General features: G+C 36.5%; 1 protein-coding gene across 2 annotated transcripts in view; it reads left to right on the top strand.

Moving 5' to 3' along the window:
* Positions 1 to 9: 9 nt before the first annotated feature.
* Positions 10 to 27,248, top strand: part of LOC110445890 (WD repeat-containing protein 35-like) — a 42,275-nt gene continuing 15,036 nt past the window's right edge. The window contains exons 1-22 of one of the 2 annotated variants that reach the window (XM_021490738.1): positions 10 to 139; positions 2,890 to 3,007; positions 4,728 to 4,802; positions 5,846 to 5,938; positions 6,515 to 6,616; positions 7,222 to 7,301; positions 9,576 to 9,656; positions 10,000 to 10,165; positions 10,481 to 10,626; positions 11,442 to 11,567; positions 12,736 to 12,828; positions 13,370 to 13,462; positions 14,853 to 15,049; positions 16,288 to 16,360; positions 21,506 to 21,562; positions 22,384 to 22,437; positions 23,143 to 23,252; positions 23,842 to 23,983; positions 24,824 to 24,892; positions 25,354 to 25,482; positions 26,202 to 26,290; positions 26,773 to 26,890. In XM_021490738.1, the coding sequence (XP_021346413.1) occupies positions 116 to 139; positions 2,890 to 3,007; positions 4,728 to 4,802; positions 5,846 to 5,938; positions 6,515 to 6,616; positions 7,222 to 7,301; positions 9,576 to 9,656; positions 10,000 to 10,165; positions 10,481 to 10,626; positions 11,442 to 11,567; positions 12,736 to 12,828; positions 13,370 to 13,462; positions 14,853 to 15,049; positions 16,288 to 16,360; positions 21,506 to 21,562; positions 22,384 to 22,437; positions 23,143 to 23,252; positions 23,842 to 23,983; positions 24,824 to 24,892; positions 25,354 to 25,482; positions 26,202 to 26,290; positions 26,773 to 26,890 (2,235 nt within the window). In that variant the 5' untranslated portion in view covers positions 10 to 115. The remainder of the gene's footprint in view (positions 140 to 2,889; positions 3,008 to 4,727; positions 4,803 to 5,845; positions 5,939 to 6,514; positions 6,617 to 7,221; positions 7,302 to 9,575; positions 9,657 to 9,999; positions 10,166 to 10,480; positions 10,627 to 11,441; positions 11,568 to 12,735; positions 12,829 to 13,369; positions 13,463 to 14,852; positions 15,050 to 16,287; positions 16,361 to 21,505; positions 21,563 to 22,383; positions 22,438 to 23,142; positions 23,253 to 23,841; positions 23,984 to 24,823; positions 24,893 to 25,353; positions 25,483 to 26,201; positions 26,291 to 26,772; positions 26,891 to 27,248) is intronic. The other variant, XM_021490739.1, reaches the window with a different exon arrangement.

Genomic DNA, 27,248 nt, shown 5'->3' with positions numbered 1-27,248 from the left:
GTCTTTTCTCGCGAGATTGGACATTCCAGCGATGGCGGCGATGTGAAATATTCGCCGACACTGTTTCAAGACGATTTAATCTACTCTTATTAATACACAAGAAACAACATTCACAATGTTTGTGTATCTAAGTAAAAAGGTATAGGTTGTTTATAATGACATATTGTGTCTTTAACTACAGGGATACATCCGTGGAATAACATGTTACGCCTGGTTGCCAATGAAGCACTTGTTTACTCTCGCACAAAATAGCCATGGCATATTTTCGAAAATATATCTATATGTTATACTCCACAAAGACCAAAATGGCTCTAATGCGGACAAATGTTCTTGTCTGATTATTGATTTATGTTTTTCAAACAGGACTTAGTGAATGCGAATTGCTTATATGGAAAGGTGTTATCTAATAATATCTAAACAAATGAAATATGTACAGATTTATAAAATCAACTGCTTCTGAAAGTTTTTATTATCTACTAAGATAACAGGAGAGGAAAAATGCACAGCCAAACCGCGACCCTCTGAACTATAGACGCATGCTTCTTCTTCTGCCAAGTAATGTCCACAATCATCAATTCACGTTGATTAAAATGACATTTTTGGAGTGTGCATTGTTAAAAACAGGATAAAAAGATGGAATTTAGGCCAGTGACACAGATAACCGAGATCTGAAGACCTCTAGGTCATCTGAGGTGACAGTGTCCGCTGGTAAGGAGTTCCATTCCCTGATAGTGTGTGGGAAGAACGAGAACTTCCTGTAGTCACTACCACATGATGGAATTTGGAACGAAAGTCTGTGTAAATTCCTCGACAGTCTGCTGGTGGAATAAGCATGTCGGTGTTGGTATACATGAGGTTGTGGTGGATCTTGAACAGCATACATAGTCTTGCTTGTTGTGTTCTGTCTTTCAACGACGCCCAACCGAGGTGCTCTAGTAAGCTGGTGACACTAGCTGTCCGTCTGTAAGTGTTGGTGGCATATCTGGCAGCCCGCCGTTGTACCATTTCCAGACTGTCAATGTCTTTCTGTTGGTAGGGGTCCCACACAGTGCGTGCGTACTCCAAAACAGGTCTTACTAGGGTGGTGTATGCCTTTGATTTGATGCTTTCGGAGTTGATGTTGACATTTCGTTTTAGGAATCCGACGGTACGATTCGCTTTGCCACAGATGTTGCTGATGTGTACGCCCCATTTGAGATCTTGCTTGATGGTACATCCAAGATATTTGGCTGATGTCACTGCCTCTAAAACATGTCCATGAAGGGTGTATTTGTGGTTTATTTTGTTTCTGTTTCTGGTGATGGACAATACTTGGCACTTTCCCGGGTGAAGTTCCATCTTCCATTGTTGTTCCCATACTGCTAATTTTCCGAGATCTTGTTGTTGAATGTTTGCGTCAGTGTCCGATGTGATCGTAAGATAGACTATTGTGTCGTCGGCAAACAAGCGCACTTTAGATGTGATGTTGAGTGACATATCATTGATATAGAGGAGGAACAGGCTGGGTCCGATGACAGATCCTTGTGGTACTCCAGAGGCTACATCTACAGAGTCTGATGTTTCTCCGTCGACTAAAACTGATTGTACTCTATCTGAAAGTAGGGACTCAATCCAGGTGTTGACTTTGCCTCGAATGCCTTAGTGGTGTAGTTTATGGAAAAGCAGGCTGTGGCAGACTTTGTCAAAGGCTTTCGAGAAATCCATGACAAGAACGTCTGTTTGCTTCTTATCCGACATGTTCTTAGTGCTGTCCTCAACGAATTCTAGAAGCTGGGTCTCACATGATCTTTGTCGTCTGAATCCGTGTTGTAGAGGATAGAGGATGTTGTACCTATCTGTATGGTTCATGATGTGGCTGTTGACAATGTGCTCGATGGTTCTTGCAGCAGATACATGTCAGAGATATAGGTCGATAATTCTCTGCCTTGTACATCTCCCCTTTTTTGTACACAGGGCTAACATTGGCCTTCTTCCAATCAGATGGTATATTGCCCATTTCGATGAAGAGTGAAAATATGATGGTAAGTATGGGCGAAACGTGATTGGCCGTTTCCTTCAACAGTTTGGGTTTGATTTTATCGGGGCCGGCGGCTTTGTGTGGGTTCAGGTTTTTCAGTAGCTTTGTCACTCTGTTATATTACGGTCCTCAATGGTGTTATATTCTCCAGGCAAGTTGATGGTGTTGGTGAATTCCTGCCTGTTGACTGTTGGGGAGAATGCGGACTGGAATTGTTCATTTAGGATGTTGGCTCTGTCTTTTGCGGCTGGATGTAAGATGCCGTTGCTCCGGAGGGGTGTTAATCCCGATGATTCTGTCTTGTGCTTGATGTATGTCCAGAATCTTTTCGTTCCACTGTACTGGTTGTCTGTTTCCTTGGGAGTGATGATGTCCTCCACGTATTCCCAATAAGCCCCTCTGAGACCTTTCTGTACTAGGGTCCTTGCCTGTTTGTATTTCTCAATGTTGATTGGGCAGGGTGACTTTTTCTTTTTTTCTCTACCAATTGTCAGAGCTATCTGGTCGCGGATGAGTGACCCAGTTCAGTTCCGCTACATTCCTCCCTCCTTTAACAAAGTCTTCGACCCGGAATACGCAACTATTAGCACCCAGTGCTTGAAACAAGTGTTGGCAAGCACAATAAATTTGTAACAAGAGATTTACATATCAGATGTAGATGGTTGGATGCACTTCATTACAGCTTATTATACTGTTAGATGTGAACTATGTATGCATGCTCAAAATTCTTTGTATCATAAAGAGATGATATCTGTTAATTTTCAGATATATCTCTTGGTGAATCATGCTTCCGTACCTATATAGCGTAGATCTAGTAGACATTGTATCAATGCATTATACGGTTATATTTTTGTATCTTTATTTGTTGACAGATTGCCATCCCCAACAACACTAAACTTCGCTGTGTATCATGGAACAGGGAGCAGGGATACATCGCCTGTGGGGGAGAGGAGGGACTGCTCAAGGTCCTTAAACTGGAAATACAAACAGGTACCAGTAGATGGTTTTGTAAACAAGATACAGACATGAAATACAGATAGAAAATACTCCTATTGTATCAGTTATAGATAAAGACATAAATAGTAACCATAAAATAATATTCAGATTGCCAATCCACAGCCATCATCAGCCTGGTCAACATCTCTAATGGATATTTTAACTCTTGATCTAAAATGTCTTAAAAGATGGTTTATCTACAGTGGTACTGATCGACAATACCACTGTCGTACTGTGGATAGCTTCAAGCATGTATTTAATGTTATCTACTCCATAGCCAGCTGATCAACGTCTCTGCTGTCTAGGTTAGTTGTGCTACTGCTATATGCCTTGAACACTCTCTGAAATGGTAGTGCTGGTAACTCCATGACAACCTAGCTCAACCAGGGAAACACATCTATCCTACCACTTTCGTTCCATCCAACATCAGCATTCTCTTCCCCTGTTACATCCTCGATATCCAGGGGTTACACTTATTTTCGCTCTCTACACCCCTGGAATATGTCATAGCAAAATTGAAGGCTCAGTGTGCACCATCTTGTTGATGAGACAAGAAGACTAGTTCGATCCTTTGACATACATCAAAAGAATCTCACGGTCACGTAATGGTTAAAACTGATTGACTTTGAAGTCGGGTGTCTCTCCTGTGTGATCGGCCTGGTGATTGGTCAGTTGGTTTTTTTTACATGAGACCAATCAAACAGCTATCTTTGTGCCTTCAATTTTGCTATGACATATTCCATGGATGCAGAGAGCGTAAGTGAGCGTAACCCCTGGGTATCAAGGATGCCCCTGTTGCGACCTGATAAAAATGTCCAGGTGTAGATTGGTTGATTGATTCAGACAAAATAAACACACTTGAGCTGTGTTCACCAACTTCACCACTGTTTTACAGGAGTAAACATTGAGTATTGAATGGTGATAAAGTCTAATGCTTCCAGGGGACACTGTATGTGTGAAGGAGAATTCTAGATATACTGGCGTGCTAAATTTCTAAAATATGTGAGAATTAAAAAGTGTGCAGACTTAAATTGAAGGTCTACCCACAGGATGTGGGTGACTGGGCAGGCGTAAATTTTGGACAATTTTCAATGGAGCAAAGCTATTGGAAAACAAATGGAACTTTAAGAGAGAGAAAATAACCCTCTTTGTATTGAATCATACCTCATGTCTTGCTGCTATAAAACCTTTGTGTGGAGGTTTTGTATGTAAAGGTCTTTGAACTGTGTAGTGAACCTTACTGGATTGTTTGTCAGTGACCAGATACAACTGGTATTTCTATTATAAGTGAGTCCCTCTACTGCAATATAATTATGATGATTATAATGGAAAAAAATGCTTTTTAAATCTGCTTATTTAATTCTCTGAGGTCAATTATGTTCAGCTTCATTTTAAACTGGGAATGTAGAATATTTTCTGAATATTTTTTTTAACCTTCCCTAGATTCTCAATAAAACTTCAAAGTCAACATTTCAAGCAAAAAGCTCTAGGGTAGGTAAAGAGCCCTAAACGCAAACATTTTTTGGTGTAAGTTTTAAGTGTGTCTGGTGTACTGCACTTGGTTTTAATTTTCACTTAAAACTTAAATTGCGTCACACAATTTAAAACTGAAAATTATTATTACGAAATATTGATATCGTATGATTGTACATACTTAAATCTCAAAGAAGAGCAAAATCAGCCAAGTTTAAACAATGAGTGGTTTTTGTTTCAGGAAAGGATGTGAAGGTGAAGGGTCTGGCTGCCCCTAGTAACCTGTCAATGAACCAGACTCTGGAGGGACACAGTGGTAGGTACAGGAACAGTAACCATTGTATTGAGACCAGTATTAATCTTTTATTTGAGTTCTATGTATCTAGTATTTTGTATCGACAATGAGTGAAGAAGTTAAAATGAGCAAACACAAAACAGCTTCTTCTATTTCCATTCTCATGCTTATTTCTGGGGGGTTTTCAGTGAACAACTAAACAAAAATACTGAATGTTAACTTTAATAACATAAAAATTGGTCAATTCCAGACATTTAACTAATCATTTGTTAATACCGAGTGACTTCGCTGGCCTAATACAAGGTAGCTGTGTCTTAACTGTGTGTCAAGCACCATAATACAAGGTAGATGTGTCTTAACTGTGTGTCAAGCACCATAATACAAGGTAGCTGTGTATTAACTGTGTGTCAAGCACCATAATAAAAGGTAACTGTGTCTTAACTGTGTGTCAAGCACCATAATACAAGGTATCTGTGTCTTAACTGTGTGTCAAGCGCCATAATACAAGGTAGCTGTTTCTTAACTGTGTGTCAAGCGCCATAATACAAGGTAGCTGTTTCTTAACTGTGTGTCAAGCGCCATAATACAAGGTAGCTGTGTCTTAACTGTGTGTCAAGCACCATAATACAAGGTAGTTGTGTCTTAACTGTGTCAAGCACATCATTTGATCTTTGGTACTTTTTTATGCATCTGTTTTGAAACCGTTATAGTACGCTAGTCCTTAGTGTCTGTCACCACCTTGGTTATTTCCAAACCTGCTGTAAAATATATTTTTTGAGTTTGTATGATCATGTACTATGTCAGTGGCATTGTGTTGAACCTTCAAGCTTTCAAGGGCTGTCAGTTGACTTGACATTTAGCAATTTCGGAAGTCAAACAACATTTTAAATGTGGAGGGTCAAAACAATAGCAAATAGACTCAGCATCAAAGCTCTTATAAAGAGAGAATCAAAGGTTCTACTGAAAACACTGGAACTTTCAGAGCCAAATATATGCCTAAAGTATTTGTGTAAATAGTGTAGCTTTTCCAATGCCTATGTCATGTCTGTCAATAATATTAACAGGTGCAGTACAGGTGGTAACATGGAATGAACATTACCAGAAACTGACCACAAGTGACCAGTACGGCCTCATCATTGTTTGGATGTTGTATAAAGGTAGGTGATGACCACGAGTGACCATGTATGATCATTGTGTGAGTGTTGTATTGACTGACCAATATGGACTTGTCTGTATAAATATAGGACTGACAAAGTGACCAGGGGTATCACAGGAGAGTACCATGTCCTGTGATAAACATCAGTTATCATCCAATGTTCACACTTGGACTGGTTCTGATGGAAATATAACAATGAACTAAGGGAAAAATGAATCTATAATGTGTCACACTGTTTCTATGTCATAATTTAACATAGGGGAATTGGAATGACAGATAATTTGTCATGGTATTGACAATTTTTATTGCGTTTTTAACTTTTGCTCACAAGTCTACATATATATGTCGACCACTACTGTGGCCCTCCCCAATAGGACTTGCCATTTGTATGGGGTTCTGTGACCTCAGGGTCATACACACCTGGTAGGCAGTATGTACCTTCCCCTGTTCTAGTTAAGGACGGGGAATTGATGGATGGCCACAGTAGTGGTTAAAATATTTTGGTATTCAATCTGTGTAGTAACAACCCAGGGTAATGTTGAATTCCATCCTAACCTAATGTGTATATGTTAACCAGGCTCGTGGTATGAAGAGATGATCAACAACAGGAATAAGTCTGTAGTAAGAAGTATGGGATGGAACGCAGACGGACAGAAAATCTGTATTGTCTACCAGGACGGTAAGTTGGTCATTAATGGAACGCAGACGGACAGAAAATCTGTATTGTCTACCAGGACGGTAAGTTTGTCATCAATTGCTGTAAGCACACTTAGTTCAACTGTATTCTAGTTTTAGAGAATTCATGCTTTGCCTCATCTGCTTACTCATTTTTACAGAAGCAGTGTTCCCAGAAATCCCCAAAGCAGGGTCCCCCCGCCCCATAACAGTTGGTTGTATCCCAGTTTTAAATGACTGCCTTATGTAACTAAGTACCTAGGGGTACAGAATCTTCAAAATGAATCAAATATACCCCCAATTCTAAAATTCAGTGGGAACACTGCAAAAGCAATTAACTTCTTTACTAAAATCTCATGTTAAGATATTACAGATGTTTATCTGGAAACAAAAAGAGAAAAATACTTCTGTAAATTTCACAATATTTTCCAAAAATCTCATTTGGAAAAGCGTTTATGACTCGTTAAAGTTAATTAATCCCTTATTAAGGTATTGAACAACTGATGTCAGGATTGTATTAGTTTTTAGTGTGATAAACCTAAGAAAAGGGGAAGATCAAATTTGAAACATGTGTTTTATTTACCATACGTTGTCGGTTGTTCATTATAGGTGCTGTGATTGTTGGATCTGTCGATGGTAACCGGATTTGGGGCAAGGAGCTAAAAAGCCAGGAACTCAACCATGTGGAGGTATGTCAGAATAAAGAGAAAAACACTGCTCCGCTTTTAAAAATAATTTGACATATTATGTGTTATTAGATTTATGAAAATTGAACTTGTTCAGATTTAAAAAATATCATCAGGTAAATGTGATTACTAACTTTAAAAAAATTGGAAACATTATTTTTCAATTTTTTGGTTCAACCCAGTTAATATTCCTGATGTTTAACTTCAAAAATAAAGATGCAAAATGTGCAGCATACACAAAAAGGTATGTAGGACATCAGTAAGGTATGTAGGGCATCAGTAACATGTTGATTTTGTTATTTATCTCAGTCCCATTGACATTTTGTCATTTATCTCAGTCCCATTGACATTTTGACAGTCTCTTTCCAAGCCCAATACAGTTTACATTCCACAAAAATGTTTCTACTAAAAGTTGACAAATGACAGCACTTCTAACTATTTTGATATTTGATGTACACAAGTAATACATAATAATAATGTAATAATAATAATAATAATAATGTTTATTTCAGGAAATAGATCATAGACATCACATGTAACATGACAGTTGACATACATATTACGGTACAACATACATATATATTACTAAACATTTTAAACAGAATATCACAGGTTTTTGGGGCAGTCCAAGGAGCAGGTGATTAGGGCATCGGCTTCCTACAAGCTCTCCGGACGCTCAAATATTAATGAACCTACATGCATTAAATTATCGTCAGTAATAAAATATTGTATTATCTTAAAATATTATATTATATATGAAACTAAAATTCATAACTGATTTTAAGATATAGGTAATTATATTTATACAATTAATACAACACAAACATTGATCTATAAACCTGAGGATAGCCCATGAAAGCTCGAAAGCTTATTTCCAATGGGGTCCATGTTATATTGATCACGGGGAAAGATTTTTGCAGGAGGGAATGAATGACAACATATTAACTTTATTGTCAGTACCTATAGTAATTCCGTAATGACTATATACTCTAAAAAACACACATATATATATGTTAAGGTTTAAATAGTTAACCCAACTTAAAATATGTAACGTGACTTTCCAACTATTTATATTTAAAAAAAATAAAAAAATAATACGGTACAGATGTTGTCAGCAGGTGGATTGCAGTGACACAAAGTTTGTTTTCTTAGGGTTGGGGATCCCCCTACCAGCAAAGTCTACTTGTTTTGTGCCACCGCAATCACATATAATTGTGTTATCAGCATGAATTTTGAAATTCAAAAGCGAGATGTTTCTTCACTGCTGCCTTAAATGCATATATGGATTTTATACCCTTGATTTTGTCAGGCAGACTATTCCAGTCATGGATCCCGTTAAAATAAAAGTACAGGTATCTTTCCCTTTACATGGTGGAACAGCAAAATTAAAAAGACATGATCGTGTGTTATGCTGATGAACACCTGACACTTTTATGAAGTTTAGGTTTAAGTAGGATGGACATTTTCCATAAAAAATCTTGTGCACATGATTGAGTCTTAATTGTTTGACTCTATATTCTATATTTAACATATTGAGCTTTGGCAGTTCAGTGGGAGTGATAGTCGTTCTGGGTTCTAATTGGCTAATAAATCTGACAACTTTATTTTGTAAAACCTGTAATTTGTTCTTCATTTTCTTGTTCAATCCTGAGTACCACGCGGAGCATGCATAATCTAGGTGACACTGTATTAGTGCAGAACATAAACTTTGTCTGGTTTTTGTAGTTAGACATTTACTTTGTCGGTATAAAAATTTCAGTCTAGAATTTACTTTCCTCACGATGTTTTCTACTATTTCTTCGCCAGACATACAACAATCTATATTAGCTCCAAGATATTTCACAGATTTAGTTGATTTGATGGTATGATTGTTTGAGACAATTTCAAAATGATCAATTTGATTTAATTTTTTTTTCGTTCCAAATAGCATGCTCTCTGTTTTACCTAAATGCAAAGAAAGCTTGTTATCAACTAACCACTCTGCACATGATTCAAGTACAGCACCAAGTTTCATGGAAATTATTTCTGGGCTTTTATGTGCGAAAAGGATAACACTGTCATCGGCATATAATAGTAATTTGCATTCTCCATCAATGCTGATTGCCATATCGTTGACATAGCATAAGAATAAAAAAGGGCCTAAAATACTACCTTGTGGTACCCCACACGTAATAGTAGCTGGGTCCGAGTAGATATCGTTAATTTTGACTGTCTGATGTCTGTTACTCAGATATGATCTAAACCATTACTAAATACATGTGTTGTTCTGACTTTCAGTGGTCACCAGATGGAAAATTCATCCTGTTTGGAATGGCAAATGGGGAAGTGCATGTTTACGATAACACCGGAAACTTCATTGTAAGTGAACTGTCGTTTTATGTTGTAAGATTTTAAAAATGTTTTAAACTAACTTTCTTTTTACAGTGTAAGTGTAAATTCATTTCAACTTGTTGGAATGTGTTTTCTTGTTTTCTTATAAGAATGAAAGCATAATATGTTCTCTGTTACCCTTATTATATGGTCTAAATTTAGATGCTATCCTGCCATAAATAAATCCGTAGAAGGATATTTTATTCAAAGCTAGAATATTTGTCCGATATTTTACCAGAACATGTACAGAAATAAAGTTAAAAAAATACTGGTCCAGCCTAATTCAGATTAAAGTAAAATAATAATACATGTTTGCTGCCATTGTTTCCAGTCCAAGGTCCAAATCTACTGTCTGTCCGGAGTTAGCGGAGCATTACACATTGCTGGACTACAGTGGTACAATGGTAACCATGGTTACATCGAGCCTAACTGTCCCTCACTGGCCATCTGCTTCGACAGTGGACGGTGTCAGATCATGAGATCAGAGGCTGATGAAAGTAGGTCATTACAATTAACAAACTCTGTTCTCTTTTTCAATACTTTCACTTTATCAGTTTAATTTGATTTTGTTTGTGACAAGCTTTCCATGATATAAAACCTTGACCAGATTATTGGATTTTTTCCAAAATTACATGTAGCTTCGTTTCTATATGGATACATTTAAACATTAGATAATGCTTTTATTCTTCCATATAACATTGAAGTAACCAAGATTAATCTGCTGCCCTATTGCAACTCTTGAAATCTTTCTTTCTTTCTTTCTTTTTTCCCTTTCCTATCTGTTTTTTAAAGTAGGATGTTTGTATTTTCAGGTCCAGTGCTGATAGACACGGGGATGACTGTGGCCCAGATTGGCTGGAACCACACTGGGTCTGTCATGGCCGTGGCTGGATCACAGAGGACGGTCGGGCAGGACAAGGATATCAATGTCGTACAGTTTTACTCCCCGTTTGGTGAGGTGGGTAACAATATCTGGGCTAGGATTTAATTCTTACACCCAATTGTCAGCCAGGCTAACAGTTTCTCATTTCACAAGCTCTGCATGATAATTAATATCAAGTTTTGATTAGTCAGTCAAGCTAGCAGTTTTTTTATAACAACCATTCCAGCTGACTTCTCTTATTTTCTACTCCTGGTTTAACAGGTTGTGTTTTAAAATATGTGTAGCAAATTTACAGTATACCGGGTAATTATTTTCCCTTTTTTTTGGGACAGAAAAAGGTTTATATTTTTTCATGATATGATAAAAATAAAGACCAGTTGAATAAAGATTGAAAATTACAAAATATATTAGAATTACTGAATTTTTGAGATACTGTGAGTTCATATACTTGTAGCTTTACTAACGTGTACGGTAGCTTTACTAACGTGTACGGTAGCTTTACTAACGTGTACGGTAGCTTCACTAACGTGTACAGTTGTTTTACTAACGTGTACGGTAGCTTTACTAACGTGTACGGTAGTTTTACTAACGTGTACGGTTGCTTTACTAACGTGTACTGTAGCTTTACTAACGTGTACGGTAGCTTTACTAACGTGTACGGTCTAACGGGTACGGTAGCTTTACTAACGTGTACAGTTGTTTTACTAACGTGTACGGTTGCCTTACTAACGTGTACGGTAGCTTTAATAACGTGTACGGTAGATTTACTAACGTGTACGGTAGCGTTACTTCCGTGTACGGTAGCTTTACTAACGTGTACGGTTGCTTTACTAACGTGTACGGTAGCTTTACTTTCTTTACATTTAAATCTGAATTTGTTCTGTTTGCAGCACCTACGTACCCTGAAGGTGCCAGGCAAGACGATGTACTCCTGTTCGTGGGAGGGTGGCAGTCTAAGGATTGCTCTCGCTGTCGACAGCTTCATTTACTTTGCCAATATCCGACCCGACTACAAGGTAATTGTTCCCTAGTGTTCAGTGAAGTGACTATTTAACATCTGAGTGAATGTCTACAGTATAAGCCCCAGTAGAGTTATCTCCCTTTATCATATTTTCCAGACAATAATGTTCAGTTGTAATGACTTTTCCCATTCCATATTTTAGCAGTTCAAAAGAAGCAAACTGTTAAAAAAATGAAAATAGTTGACTGCCTATTTTTCTTACATTGATATCAATTTTTTTTTTTACAAAAATAAAAGTAAACCTCATTAAATTTTGTACACAATGTCTTAAAAACAAAACTTAATAAGCTAAATTTGCTAAGGCAAACCATGCATTGGAAAGGATAATTTACTTGGTATAATGTTAATGAGACCCAAAGCTTCTCAACAGAATTTGACACAAACAACCAATTCCAGTTCTTGTAGAACATAAAAATTGCAGCAAAAATTTATAATACGATAAAAACCAATGTAATTTGCGCAGGTACTTTTTGAAATAATTAACGAGGTTATTATCAATCACGTGTTTACGTAATGTTGGACGTGAGATCAACATGAAAGTGAGCTGGGTAAAAATATGCTGTACGCATAGGCGATTTGAAAAAACACTAACAGAACTTACATCGAACGGAGCTTAAATTGAACAACTACATTTTCGTAATAGTATGGGGAAAACGCACCGAGATGTTGAAACGTAAGTTGATCGGCGATTCTTTGGCATAGTAATTTGGTTCAATTTTCTTTGTTAACAGTTACCTATTAAATAATACTTTCACATAAACTCAGGTAACAACACAGTTTGTATCAATTGTGTCTTTTATTGATGTTTGACATAAATAAATGTGTTGATAGGTGTTTGTCTTTGAGTTCTGTGTACCAAGGGAGATAATTATCTTGTGTCCAAGATGGCGGTCTGCCAGAATCGTCGATTTTTTCATGAAAAAATCTTGAAATTGCTTATACCTATGTATTTTGCGCACCCCACACTTTGGGTATTTAAATTTCTGGAAAAAAAGTGCGCAAATTACATGGGATTTTACGGTAAATGTCTTTGTTTTGAAGTATGAAATAATACTCCTATTGTTTTCCTGGGTCTTTACAAGGATATTTCTTGAAACTATAAGTGCCCTATTACCCATCAGTACTAAGCTGTGCTATCTAACACATGGTATTGTATGTTTCAGTGGGGATACTGTTCCAACACTGTAGTGTATTCCTTCAGTAAGCCTGAAAGGATTGAACACTGCGTCATCTTCTGGGACACAAAGAATGGAGAGGTGGGAACAGATTGAAACACTTAACTGATGTCATACTTAACTTTTTTTTGCACGTTAGCTTTGTTCATAAAATTTGACATTCTCATACAAGATAAATTGAAGATGAAGTCCAGAAATTTTATGGCAAATTATCGTTCATCAATCAATGCATGATAGTTTATAATAAAATGCATGTTAATAAGTATAACAAATATGTTTTTTGGGAAAAAATGAGTTTGCACGACTTGATCATAATAAACGATTGTTACTTAGAAGCATATCATTTATATCAATATATAAGCAGAAAAAAAATACCAACAAAGGGAAAAAAGCTTAATAGTCAAAGAATAATAACAGCTCTTACCACTCAAAAAGCAAGCTTACTCTAATAATGGTCAACAGCACTATAAATACAGTGTATATATTAAGTATATAAGGAAGATTTTAAATTCTAAATTTAATACTCTGTCCATCCTGATAGCTCACCTGGCCAATTAAGGGAAATTGTTGCTATGAGGTGAACTTATGATGATTTTTCATTAAATCCACCTGAATGTTACAGAAATATGTGAAGTATGTGAGAAATCTCATCGCTATTACTGCCTGTGGGGACTACTGTTGCCTAGCAACGAAGGCTGATGAAGCTGTAGGTCAGGTAAGAAATCCATACAAAATGGGAAAAAAAGTCTCATTTCATTTGCGGTATCAGGATTGTTAGGTTGACTAAACTTTTACCCTGTGATATAATTCTAATAAAAATGTTTTGCACCAATGGTGGATACAGCACTACCTGTACTATGCTGAGTGCTGTTAGTGTTGGAACCCCTCTAAATATGTTTAACTTTACTATAGCAATATATCCTGGTATTGTGTAACTCTATAGGAACCCTCTAAATATGTTTAACTTTACTATAGTGATATATCCTGGTATTGTGTAACTCTATGGGAACCCCTCTAAATATGTTTACTTTACTATAGCAATATATCCTGGTATTGTGTAACCCCTCTAGACTGAATGTTTAACTTTACTGTTACATTATGTGCTGGTACATGTATTGTGTAATTCTATCGGAACCCGTCTTGACTGAATGTTTAACTTTACTGTAACAGTATGTGCTGGTATTGTGTAACTCTATCGGAACACCTCTTGACTGAATGTTTAACTTTACTATTACAGTATGTGCTGGTATTGTGTAACTATATCGGAACCCTCTTGACTGAATGTTTAACTTTACTATTACAGTATGTGCTGGTATTGTGTAATTTTATCGGAACCCCTCTTGACTGAATGTTTAACTTTACTGTTACAGTATGTGCTGGTATTGTGTAACTCTATTGGAACCCTCTTGACTGAATGTTTAACTTTACTGTTACAGTATGTGCTTGTCTTTTGTAACTCTATCGGAACACCTCTTTACTGAATGTTTAACTTTAATGTTACAGAATGTGCTGGTATTGTTTAACTCTATCGGAACTCCTCTTGACTGAATGTTGAACTTTACTGTTACATTATGTGATGGTATTGTGTAACTCTTTCGGAACCCCTCTTGACTGTATGACTAGCTTTACTGTTACAGTCTGTGCTAGTATTGTTTAAGTCTATCAGAACCCGTCTTGACTGAATGTTTAACTTTACTGTTACAGTATGTGCTGGTATTGTTTAAGTCTATCGGAACCCGTCTTGACTGAATGTTTAACTTTACTGTTACATTATGTGCTGGTATTGTGTAACTCTATCGGAACCCCTCTTGACTGAATGTTTAGCTTTACTGTTACAGTATGTGCTTGTCTTGTGTAACTCTATCGGAACCCTCTTGACTGAATGGTTAACTTTACTGTTACAGAATGTGCTGGGATTGTGTAACTCTATCGGAACACCTCTTGACTGAATGTTTAAATTTACTGTTACAGTATGTGCTGGTATTATGTAACTCTATCGGAACCCCTCTTGACTGAATGTTTAACTTTGCTGTTACAGAATGTGCTGGTATTGTGTAATTTTATCGGAACCCCTCTTGACTGAATGTTTAACTTTACTGTTACAGTATGTGCTGGTATTGTGTAACTCTATCGGAACCCCTCTGGACTCTAAGTATGTTGAGATAGATCCTGTGTACCTAACCATGACAAAGACACACATCGTCGCAGCATCTAAGGAAGCCATCTACACGTGGCAGTTTAAGAATCCCAAAAAACTCTCTACACTAGAGGTCGCCGGTAGGAGGCGAACAGGAACAGAAAGGTCAGTGAAGTGAAAAATGTTCAACATCATCAGTTACATCCATTGTATTGATTGTCAAATTGTGATTCAATCACATCAAAACACAATATTGTTACATATGACTTAATTTACAGATTAACATTTAAGCATTGAACTGCTTTTAGTTGTCATTCATATTGCCCATGAATGCCAACTGAAAGCTGTTCAATACTTGCATTTATCACTTTTGAAATATTTTAATCTCAAAGCAAATCCATGGAGGATAAGTAGAATCCAATATTACAATTATGTAGTCATGGCATTCAAAGCTGATATGAATGTCATTGTGATGTGGTAGGGTTATATAGTGACAATGCCATACTACGGTAAATATAATTGTCTCAGTATTTATTTTTGCTGTTTAAATGCAGTATATATACAACACAATAACATCCTTGGCCCAGTTGTTCAAAAGATCATTAGCTTAATCACTGTTTAACGACATTTTTCAATCTTTAATAATTTTGTCAATATACAAGGTAACAACTCGTAATTTTACATGTAAATTCACTGTACTAAATACTTGATATATGGAAATTTGTAACTCGGTCAATAGTTGTGTTTCAAAGATACATAAAAATTAAAATTTGTGCTAATCGCTGATTAAGCTAACCACCCTTTAAACAACCGGGCCCTGATCTCAGGTGACTGTCAAGGCCCATGGGCCTGTTTTCTAATTATTTTTGCTATATCAAATCTATATTGTGTATAATGTTTGTTCTATACATTTTATAGACAGTTATCTGTTAGTTTAGAAACTAGAACAGTTTGTAACTATTGTAAATTGCCTATGTTTAGCTGATAATTACTAAAAACAATATTTTGTTAACACCTGACCTGTGTTCTTACTTGTTTGAGCTGATTCGAAAATCCAACAAAGCCACCCTGGCCTTTCAGTTGCAGAGATTTGTTCACTGCTTCTCAAAAACGATATTGCAGTTATTGACTCTCAATCAATGTAATTCATGTGATCATTACGACCGTTGGGCCCCTTGTTACTGTGTGTACACATATCATCACCCCTAGTACAGTTAAATGGTGGCACATTTATGGCTTCGTAGGGCATTTACAGACTTACAATATTAGATTAAGTAGTAATGTTTGTTTACCATATTTCATTTACGACAGAACAGTAGTTTAATAGTATTCCAGTTCATTTACAGACTTACAGCATACAATGATAAAATGTTGATGACAGTATTGCCTTACCTTGTTTTTAGACTTTACCATATTGATGACCAGCCAACAGGATCTGCGGCCCAAGAGGAGGTGGACTTCAGCAAGGCGTACAATGTAAGACTAATACGGTATAGTTATGTTACCAATACTTCTATTGTAGGCCATTGGTACTCCAGTATCTATCTGGTTAATGAGGGCTGTAGGATTTGTAAGGTAGAAAGGGTTTGAAATGTACTTTATAATCAGCTTGCCTAGAGGGATACTTTAATCCAAAATTTACATACTCTAGGATAGGCATTGAACTTTACCAAACAAAAATGCAACATTTTATAAATTACAAAAACAAATACAGATTTTTCAAAGCATAGCATGATAGCTTTTACATATAGATGTATGACCTTACTTTGGACCTAAATTTAACATTTTCAGCCAGTAAACTTGTTAACTATTCCTATAATCTAAGATCTAATGATTTTACCTGAAAGAACAACTCAAGAGAATCTCCCCAATGGAAATTTCAAAATGCTTGCAAGTATGATGACTAAATACCAACAGCAGAATGAATTACTGACAAAACTTCATCCTGCCTACACATCAGGCAAGCTCATGTTTAAATTTTATCCACATATCTACTTATTTCAAACTCATGGCAAAGTCTTGTTACAAGCCTCACAGCCCATCATGATGAATTGATCAGGCCAATGGCAATTTGTTGTTTGTTCCCACAATTGGATTCTGTAGGCCTAGTACTAAATAAATCATTCTATTTATCATCATGATATCATTTCATATTTTGTTCTGTGTGAGTCCTGTATCGATGTGGCATAAATCTTGTGTGTAAGTCCTGACTCGGTGTGGCATAAATCTTGAATCTAATGTAGTAGTGTTACTGGACTAGAGACTGTCATTGTTGTGTTGAATTAGTGTTACTAAACTAGAGACTGTCATTGTTGTGTTCAATTAGTGTTACTAGTCTAAAGACTGTCATTGTTGTGTTGAATTAGTGTTACTGGACTAGAGACTGTCATTGTTGTGTTGAATTAGTGTTACTGGACTAAAGACTGTCATTGTTGTGTTGAATTAGTGTTACTGGACTAAAGACTGTCATTGTTGTGTTGAATTAGTGTTACTGGACTAAAGACTGTCATTGTTGTGTTGAATTAGTGTTACTGGACTAAAGACTGTCATTGTTGTGTTGAATTAGTGTTACTGGACTAAAGACTGTCATTGTTGTGTTGAATTAGTGTTACTGGACTAAAGACTGTCATTGTTGTGTTGAATTAGTGTTACTGGACTAAAGACTGTCATTGTTGTGTTGAATTAGTGTTACTGGACTAAAGACTGTCATTGTTGTGTTGAATTAGTGTTACTGGACTAAAGACTGTCATTGTTGTGTTGAATTAGTGTTACTGGACTAAAGACTGTCATTGTTGTGTTGAATTAGTGTTACTGGACTAAAGACTGTCATTGTTGTGTTGAATTAGTGTTACTGGACTAAAGACTGTCATTGTTGTGTTGAATTAGTGTTACTGGACTAAAGACTGTCATTGTTGTGTTGAATTAGTGTTACTGGACTAAAGACTGTCATTGTTGTGTTGAATTAGTGTTACTGGACTAAAGACTGTCATTGTTGTGTTGAATTAGTGTTACTGGACTAAAGACTGTCATTGTTGTGTTGAATTAGTGTTACTGGACTAAAGACTGTCATTGTTGTGTTGAATTAGTGTTACTGGACTAAAGACTGTCATTGTTGTGTTGAATTAGTGTTACTGGACTAAAGACTGTCATTGTTGTGTTGAATTAGTGTTACTGGACTAAAGACTGTCATTGTTGTGTTGAATTAGTGTTACTGGACTAGAGACTGTCATTGTTGTGTTGAATTAGTGTTACTGGACTAAAGACTGTCATTGTTGCATTGAATTAGTGTTACTGGACTAAAGACTGTCATTGTTGTGTTGAATTAGTGTTACTGCACTAAAGACTGTCATTGTTGTGTTGAATTAGTGTTACTGGACTAGAGACTGTCATTGTTGTGTTGAATTCATGGGTTCACTTTTCCCATCATACAAAACTTACAAAAAATTAAGCTCTTTGAGCAAATAATCTTCGTTGCAGAGTTCTAATCTTGTATTAATCACACTTTAAAGTGTTTGCGTACTAGTTTTACCTTTTCATTTGGACAGCTTTGATCCATTTCATGATAGAGATTCATGTCTTTATATATATATTAATTTCTTAACATGATATGACTTTCATTTTACTGCTAACAGCGTAATGGAAAACAGGTACTTAGTAGTGATTTAGTACATCCCATGTTAGTTTCTGGGATAGTGATTGGCATCCTCGATGTCCAGGGGTTACGCTCACCTTCGCTCTCTACACCCCTGAAATATGTCATAACAAAATTGTAGGCACGAAGATGGCTGTTTGATTGGTCTCAGGTAAAAAAAACTGACCATTTGCTAGGCTAATACTTGTCCTTTGAAGATTACAAAGGAGAGACGCCCAACTTCAAAGCCTGACTATTTTCACTGTTACCGTGAGATTATTTTGATATATTTCAAAGGATCGAACTAGTCTTCTTGTCTCATCAACAAGATGGCGCACACCGAGCCTTCAATTTCACTATGACATATTCCAGGGGTGTAGAGAGGAAAGTGAGCGTAACCCCTGGATATCGAGGATGTATTCAGTGTAGCTTGACTGCATGTGATTCTGACGACGACCAATATTCTAACACAGTGCTTTTCCCTCCTCTTATTTCGTCACTGAAGCTACTTTCCTTTAAACAGGTGGCACTAGAGTTGCTGAGCATGTCCACATTTTTACCGAGTATTAGCAAAGCATAGAGAGTAAACAGACAATTCGGCCCAGATTGATGATCAATCAACATTGTTAGGCTTTTCCTCTGTTGGAATTGTAAGATTGTGTGAGGTCATCTTTAGACCATATTTCCTGTCTTTCATGATGTCACACATTAAAGAATTTGATAAATATATTGGGTTTCAGTTTCCTCCTCGTAAGTAATAACCAGCAATCATGGGTCTGGGGCCTTAGACATCAGAAAATGAAATTAGTTTAATTTAAAAGATGTTATATATTTTGGCCAATTCTCTCGGATTAGTCCCAATCACTGTTCACCCGGTCCATAGTGTATAGTCCCAATCACTGTTCACCCGGTCCATAGTGTATAGTCCCGATCACTGTTCACCCGGTCCATAGTGTATAGTCCCGATCACTGTTCACTACTTCATTTGCATGACTTTATTTTGATTTTTTTTGTCTGCTCCAAATACCTTCTTATCCACAAGGATTTAAGTTCGCAGACAGTATAACATAGGTGTGCATTGCATATCCGTTGTTTGTCTATGTTGATAGCTCTCATCTCGGGAACTGGGGGGGGGACTATAGTTTTGCGTCATGTCTGTCCAGGCTCTATCTCCTACACTACTTGTCACTGGAACGTCATACTTGGGGTATGGGTTCACCTTGATGAGGCGGTGTGCCATGTACCAAAAGTAGGTCACTCTGACCTACATTTTGAATTGACCTACATCAAAGAAAAAGTTTGTCCAGGCTCTATCTCCTACACTTCTCTGGAACGTCATACTTGGGTAATTGGTTCACCTTGGTGAGGCGGTGTGTCATGTACCAAAAGTAGGTCACTCTGACCTACATTTTGACCTTTGACCTGCATCAAAGAAAAAGTTTGTCCAGGCTCTATCTCCTTCACTACCTGTCACTGGAACTTTATACTTGGAGTATGTGTTCATCTTAGTGAGGGTGTGTGTCATATATCAAAGTAGGTAATTCTGTTTTTGACGAGGTCACTGACACTATTCCTTATTGAGTACGGTGGGTTTGTCAAACATTCATATATAGAATTAGTTCCTACAAAAATTTATCATCTGCACATTTCACATTCAGTGGGGGACTATAATTCGCCGAATTGACTTGTTTTATCTATTTTACAACAATTATGAAACAAGTTTTTACAACTTATACTAATCACTCTTGTTGGCCCAGATGTTAGCGCGTGGGGTGTTTATATGTGATGTTACGATGACTAGTACAACATTTACTCTGTCCCTTCTCGATCGTAAGACAGTGTACCAAGTACATAATTACGATCGTAAGACAGTGTACCAAGTACATAATTACGATCGTAAGACAGTGTACCAAGTACATAATTACGATCGTAAGACAGTGTACCAAGTACATAATTACGATCATAAGACAGTGTACCAAGTACATAATTACAATCATAAGACAGTGTACCAAGTACATAATTACAATCATAAGACAGTGTACCAAGTACATAATTACGATCGTAAGACAGTGTACCAAGTACATAATTACGATCGTAAGACAGTGTACCAAGTACATAATTACGATCGTAAGACAGTGTACCAAGTACATAATTACGATCGTAAGACAGTGTACCAAGTACATAATTACGATCGTAAGACAGTGTACCAAGTACATAATTACGATCGTAAGACAGTGTACCAAGTACATAATTACGATCGTAAGACAGTGTACCAAGTACATAATTACGATCGTAAGACAGTGTACCAAGTACATAATTACGATCGTAAGACAGTGTACCAAGTACATAATTACGATCGTAAGACAGTGTACCAAGTACATAATTACGATCGTAAGACAGTGTACCAAGTACATAATTACGATCGTAAGACAGTGTACCAAGTACATAATTACGATCGTAAGACAGTGTACCAAGTACATAATTATGATCTTAAGACAGTGTACCAAGTACATAAGTACGATCTTAAGACAGTGCACCAGGTACATAATTACGATCGTAAGTCAGTGTACCAAGTACATAATTATGATCTTAAGCCAGTGTACCAAGTACATAAGTACGATCTTAAGCCAGTGCACCAGGTACATAATTACGATCGTAGGACAGTGTACCAAGTACATAATTATGATCTTAAGACAGTGTACCAAGTACATAATTACGATCGTAAGACAGTGTACCAAGTACATAATTATCTTATAATTACTAGTCATCAAAGCGCCACACAGAAATGTTTTCGATATGGAACCGTATACAGTCTCATCTCACGCTTAATTATCTCATAAAATATCAGATAATCAACACTGTTTCATTTAATTATGTCTTTATCCCTCATCAAGTTACTTACAAATAAAATGTTGCCTCCAGAATGTCACATGTGTATCCACTTCTTCAATATCACATTCATTAGCTTTTTCACTCTTGTCAATTTTCAGAAATATTTTGTGCACAAAAAACCTCCAAGACAAACCCATGATAATAAACGCCCCCCTGTGAGTGGCAGTGGTTGTTTGAGAGTTCTATAATTGAAGTTGAAAATTGTTTCATTTCTTTTGTTGATCTTTAACTAAATATTGGTTGTTTGTATTAAATTTCAGTTTCTTGATTTTTGATACACGTATTGCTAAATGTTTTGTTGTTAATTTTAAAATTTAACAGATTTATTTTTGTTCATTATTGATATTTGATTTTTGAATCTGTTTCTTGATACATGTACTACAAATGACCTATCTATATCAGAGAAAACCCACTCCATATGACTACATGTACTACCATACTGATTCTCTGATGAACCAGAAATATCACACTTTCTGTACCCTATTCTTCTGGAAATGGCTCGGTTGTACAAACGTGATTTCATTTTGTACATCTGATTCATTTCTTGTCTTTATTTCCTATTATTTTATATATATTTTTGGTGTTCTGTCTTACGTTGTCCCACTTTGTATGTTTTTAATTCAACTGTAAAATTTTACCTGTACACATGGTGTTTGTATGTTTGCTATACATTGAAGTCAGATGATATTTTTTAGTCAACATTTAGCAATGATAATAATAACAAGTTAAAAATTGTAAAGCTGTAGACAATGGAAGACGGATTTTGTCGAGTACAGAAGATCTTCGATCATTTCTACTAATTCAGATCTCTTATATCCTGTTTGTCGTAAAATCAAATCTCATCCCATGTTAGTGAACTGCTGTGTATTACAAACCTAGTTAATATTACATTGAGGCTTAACCCTATACAGAGTAGATTTACACATTGAATATGTTAATCCTGTTTTATTAATTGATTTTCTTTTTCCTTTTCCAGTCGACAGACGATCCTATTTGTGCGATATGTGCTTCAGATAAAACTCTGATAGTGGTAAGTTGTCACAGTCTGTTGGTAAACAAAGTTAATCCAAATATTATGAATTTCTGATAGTGGTAAGTTGTCAGTCTGGTGGTAAACAAAGTTAATCCAAATATTATAAAACCCTGATAGTGGTAAGTTGTCACAGTCTGGTGGTAAACAAAGTTAATCCAAAATATTATGAATTTCTGATGGCGGTAAGTTGTCACAGTCTGTTGGTAAACAAAGTTAATCCAAATATTATAAAACCCTGATAGTGGTAAGTTGTCACAGTCTGGTGGTAAAGTAAATCTATATAACACAAGAAAAAACTCCTTTGAGCAGTAAGTAGACAAAATCTGTTGGTAAATCAAAATGTAACATAAAAACTCTTGAGAGTGGTAAAATGACAATTTCTTGTGGTAAACTGAATTCATTTAACATATTTTAAAAACTCCTGAAAGCAGGAAGATGGCAGTCTTGTGGTAAATCAAATGTATGTAATATACCATAACACTTCTTGAAAACAATGATTGATAACAATGATTGATAACAATGATTCTGTATGTGTGGCAATAACTGACTGAGTAACGAAACCAATCTGTAGAGTTGTATATGGTGTGATAACATGACATGTAAAATGAAACACCGCATTAAACACCTCAGTTCTTTTTGCTGGTTTCCTACATTATTCAGTGGATTATTTCGTTCATCCTGAAATTCACTTTTCCTCTACAGGGGAGAGAATCGGGAACAGTAAACAGGTACTCCATGCCAATGTTGTCACTGACACACAAATATGCCCTCAATTACCGTCCCTACCAATTCGCCCTCAACTGTACGTCTAGGTGAGTATCTTGACAATGTATAAATTTATGAAACAATATATGTAATTATCTAGGGGATAAAATATGTGTATAAACCATATAAATATCTGTATTTGTATCTAGGTAGATCTTAGACATTCTAAGCAATATAACACACTACATAATTTAATTAAGGTTTATCATTGGTGTCTGACTACAATGTTTGTCTGACAGCTTTGTAAGATTTGATCTATCATTTTCATTGGTGTCTGACTACAAGGTTTGTCTGACAGCTTTATAAGATTTGATCTATCATTACCATTGGTGTCTGACTACAATGTTTGTCTGACAGCTTTGTAAGATTTGATCTATCATTATCATTGGTGTCTGACTACAAGGTTTGTCTGACAGCTTTGTAAGATTTGATCTACCATTACCATTGGTGTCTGACTACAATGTTTGTATGACAGCTTTGTAAGATTTGATCTATCATTACCATTGGTGTCTGACTACAAGGTTTGTCTGACAGCTTTGTAAGATTTGATCTATCATTATCATTGCATTGTTAGATAATTGTAAGACGATCTGTTGTTAATTATGCCTTTGATTTATATTTGACTTTAATTGACAGCCGCCTGGCCACCATTGACATCAGTGGAGTGTTGACCTTCTTCGACCTTGACACACGGATAACCGACACAGATGGAAAAGAAAGCATCGGGGAGCAACTCAAGTTTGAGCGCAAGGATGTGTGGGACATGAAATGGGCAGAGGTGAGGATGTGCCTCTAGGTCGGGGTTTGTTTTTGTTTTTTATTGTTTAACGTCCTTATTAACAGCTATGGTCGTTTAAGGACGTGCCTCCTTGTATGTTGTGTATGTGTTTATGTGTGTATGTGTGTATGTGTGCTGGAGGTGAGGTATGTTGGGGTACTTGCCTCCTTGTGATAGCGCGTATCTGATGCCAACTTGATAGTGCTTTCTCACTGATACACCATGCTGGAGGCACCCAGCACAGCATTCCGCCCAGTCACATACTGACAAAGGGTAGAAAATATGGATGGAAAGAGGGTAAGGAGATGATATGAAATGATAGCTTAAGTAAAGGGGAAAGTATTATTTTATTTTTTAACTGTTTTCAGATTGTTTCATGGGCAATAGGCATGCCCATCACATTATAGAAAAATAAAACATAGACCTCTAACATTTCATGGTGGAAAAGACAACTTCTTGTCTAAAAAAAACACAAACAAAGATTCAAACCTGACTTCCACATTGTTTACATCTTTGTCACACTTGTATTACTACTTATTTTCGGTTCCTAGTGTTATGACACAAATCACTATATTCTTGGTTGGTGACATTGCATCACAAATGTAACTATTTGGTGCTTAACATACAAAACCTATGGGATTCCCTACCCCTGTGTATAATCGCAAAGAGGCTCAGTGCTGGCACTATAGCTTTGTATCAAGTACATTTTAAAGATTTCTTAAAAGTTTTCATGGCATCCCATGTGAATCTATTGCTAAGCCATGTATGATTAAAACAGATGTTATCAAGTTATTTTTAATCAAAACCATACAATGTTAAAATTATTTTATTGTTCACCAGGACAATCCCGAGTTGTTTTCTATGATGGAGAAGACAAGGATGTACATCTTCAGGAACCTTGACCCTGAGGTAAGACAGTGAACCTTGACCCTGAGGTAAGACAGTGAAGTTCATCAACATCTCCAGGAGTCTAACGTCAATGTCCTCTGATAGATGTTCAGACACTTGTTTGCCTTTTCAGTTGTTATAAATTCAGTCTTTTACCACTTCAGTACAAGCCTAAAACTCACTAGTCTAAAGTCGTTGGTTATGTATCAGATTAAATGGAATAGCCATGTCATATTGAAAAACATCATTTTATTCTCTAAAACAGCGAAAATGTTACAGATAAATATTGGGATATTACAAAATTGAGAATTCAAAAACAATCTCTGTTTTCCTTCTTTTTTTTATGCTGAACCTGACATACGTTGCATCAGTGAAGTATAATTAATGGATGAGAAACTAAAATAGACGGAAACTTGACATTGTTCAGAGTTTCTTATGTTCTTATTAAATGACCTTTTAATTCTGAACTTTGACCTTACCAGGAGCCAATCCTGAGTAGCGGTTACATCTGTCAGTTTAATGACCTGACCATCAAGTCGGTGCTGCTGGACGAGATCATGAAGGACCCAGAAAACCCCACAAAGGACAGCATGGCCGAGATGGAAATCAAGGTGAGCAGTTACTTGTGTTTTTGTTTTGTTAGCCACAATCTGTCACTGTATGTTGTGCGTATATCCTTCAGTGAAAAACAGTATTGAAATGAGATGCAGCAGGTCAACACATAGATGATGGTATTGTAGTAGCACATACCCTGACAACAGGACAACAGTGTGTTATCTCATTGGTCAATAGTTATGTCACCCTGGTAAAATACTAGCCGCTTCCTACCGACTCAACTAGGGAGAATTCTCATTCGGTAGAGCGTAAGACTAGTAAGCCAGAGGTCCCGGGTTTGACTCCTAGCGGAGGCATTGAAAAAATAATGACCTCTGTTACATTGGCACCCACGTAGGGACCCGTGTTATGTTGACAAATATACTGAGCAATACTTTCACAAAAATAGCTATGACCCCCCCAGGAAAACTTGGGACGATTATTTTCCTTTATGTCACCCAGTAAAATACTAGCCGATTCCTACCGACTAGGGAGAATTTCTCGTTAGCTCATATGGTAGAGCGTTAGACTAGTAAGCCAGAGGTCCCGGGTTCGACTCCTAGCGGAGCATTGAGAAAATAATGACCTCTGTTACAGTTATGTTAATAAACTTTATCACTCATTGCATAAACATAACAAACATTACTTGATGTATAATGATATGTACAGTTATGATATAGATAAAATGTAATACAATGTTATATAAATACTAAGGCAGTGTTGGTTCTATCCACAGTCTCTGAGGGACACCCGAGATCTCCTGGAGAAAGTCGGGATCGCCGACGCTCAACAGTTCATCGAGGACAATCCACACCCTAGGTTATGGTAAGATTAGAAGTTGTGATATTTGTGCTTCTTTCTAAAATAATTTTAGTTTATTACAGTGTACTGACAAAGTTCTGTTGAAAGAAATATCCTACAGGCACCAATAAAAAAAAAATAGCATCATTTTCATTTTTAGTTACACCTTTAAAATAAGGTAAATTTAAAGGCATTCTTACAAAAAAAAACAACCCTGATTTATAAAAGATTCATTCTAAGCAATGAATATTATGTAAAAGTTTATAAAATATGTTTGCTTTTATTTTCAGATTTTTTTTTTATAATATACAAGTCATAGAATATTTTATAGTTTTGAACATAGTGTTTAATGGTTTGTTGGTCCTCTATCTGATACACAATAAAACTGGTGTACAATCTAGGGAGCCGAAAACTTTCAGTTGAACTGCATTAGAGTTTCGTATTGTAATTAGTAATTACCGAAACATCGTTTCTACAATAAAACTTATGTCTGTTACTTTTTTTAGGAGATTGCTGGCCGAGTCAGCGCTGGAGCAGCTAAACCTCAAAGTGGCGGAGACTGCATTTGTCCGTTGTCGTGACTACCAAGGAATAGAGTTTGTAAAGCGGTTAGGAAACCTCCAGGTAAACAATGCTAATTTCTACCACAGTTCTATTGTTTCCACAGTTTATCACTACGATCAGAGAAACCTTAGTTTCCACAGTTTATCACCATGATCAGAGAAGCCTCAGTTTCCACAGTTTATCACTATGATCAGAGAAACCTCAGTTTCCACAGTTTATCACTATGATCAGAGAAGCCTCAGTTTCCACAGTTTATCACTACGATCAGAGAAGCCTCAGTTTCCACAGTTTATCACCACGATCAGAGAAGCCTCAGTTTCCACAGTTTATCACTACGATCAGAGAAGCCTCAGTTTCCACAGTTTATCACTACGATCAGAGAAGCCTCAGTTTCCACAGTTTATCACTACGATCAGAG

This window comes from Mizuhopecten yessoensis, unplaced genomic scaffold (assembly GCF_002113885.1).
Source record: "Mizuhopecten yessoensis strain PY_sf001 unplaced genomic scaffold, ASM211388v2 scaffold2401, whole genome shotgun sequence".
Classification (NCBI taxonomy): Eukaryota; Metazoa; Mollusca; class Bivalvia; order Pectinida; family Pectinidae; genus Mizuhopecten; species Mizuhopecten yessoensis.
The sequence above is the reverse complement of the archived record's forward strand: the minus strand, read 5'-3'. Positions and strand labels throughout refer to the sequence as shown.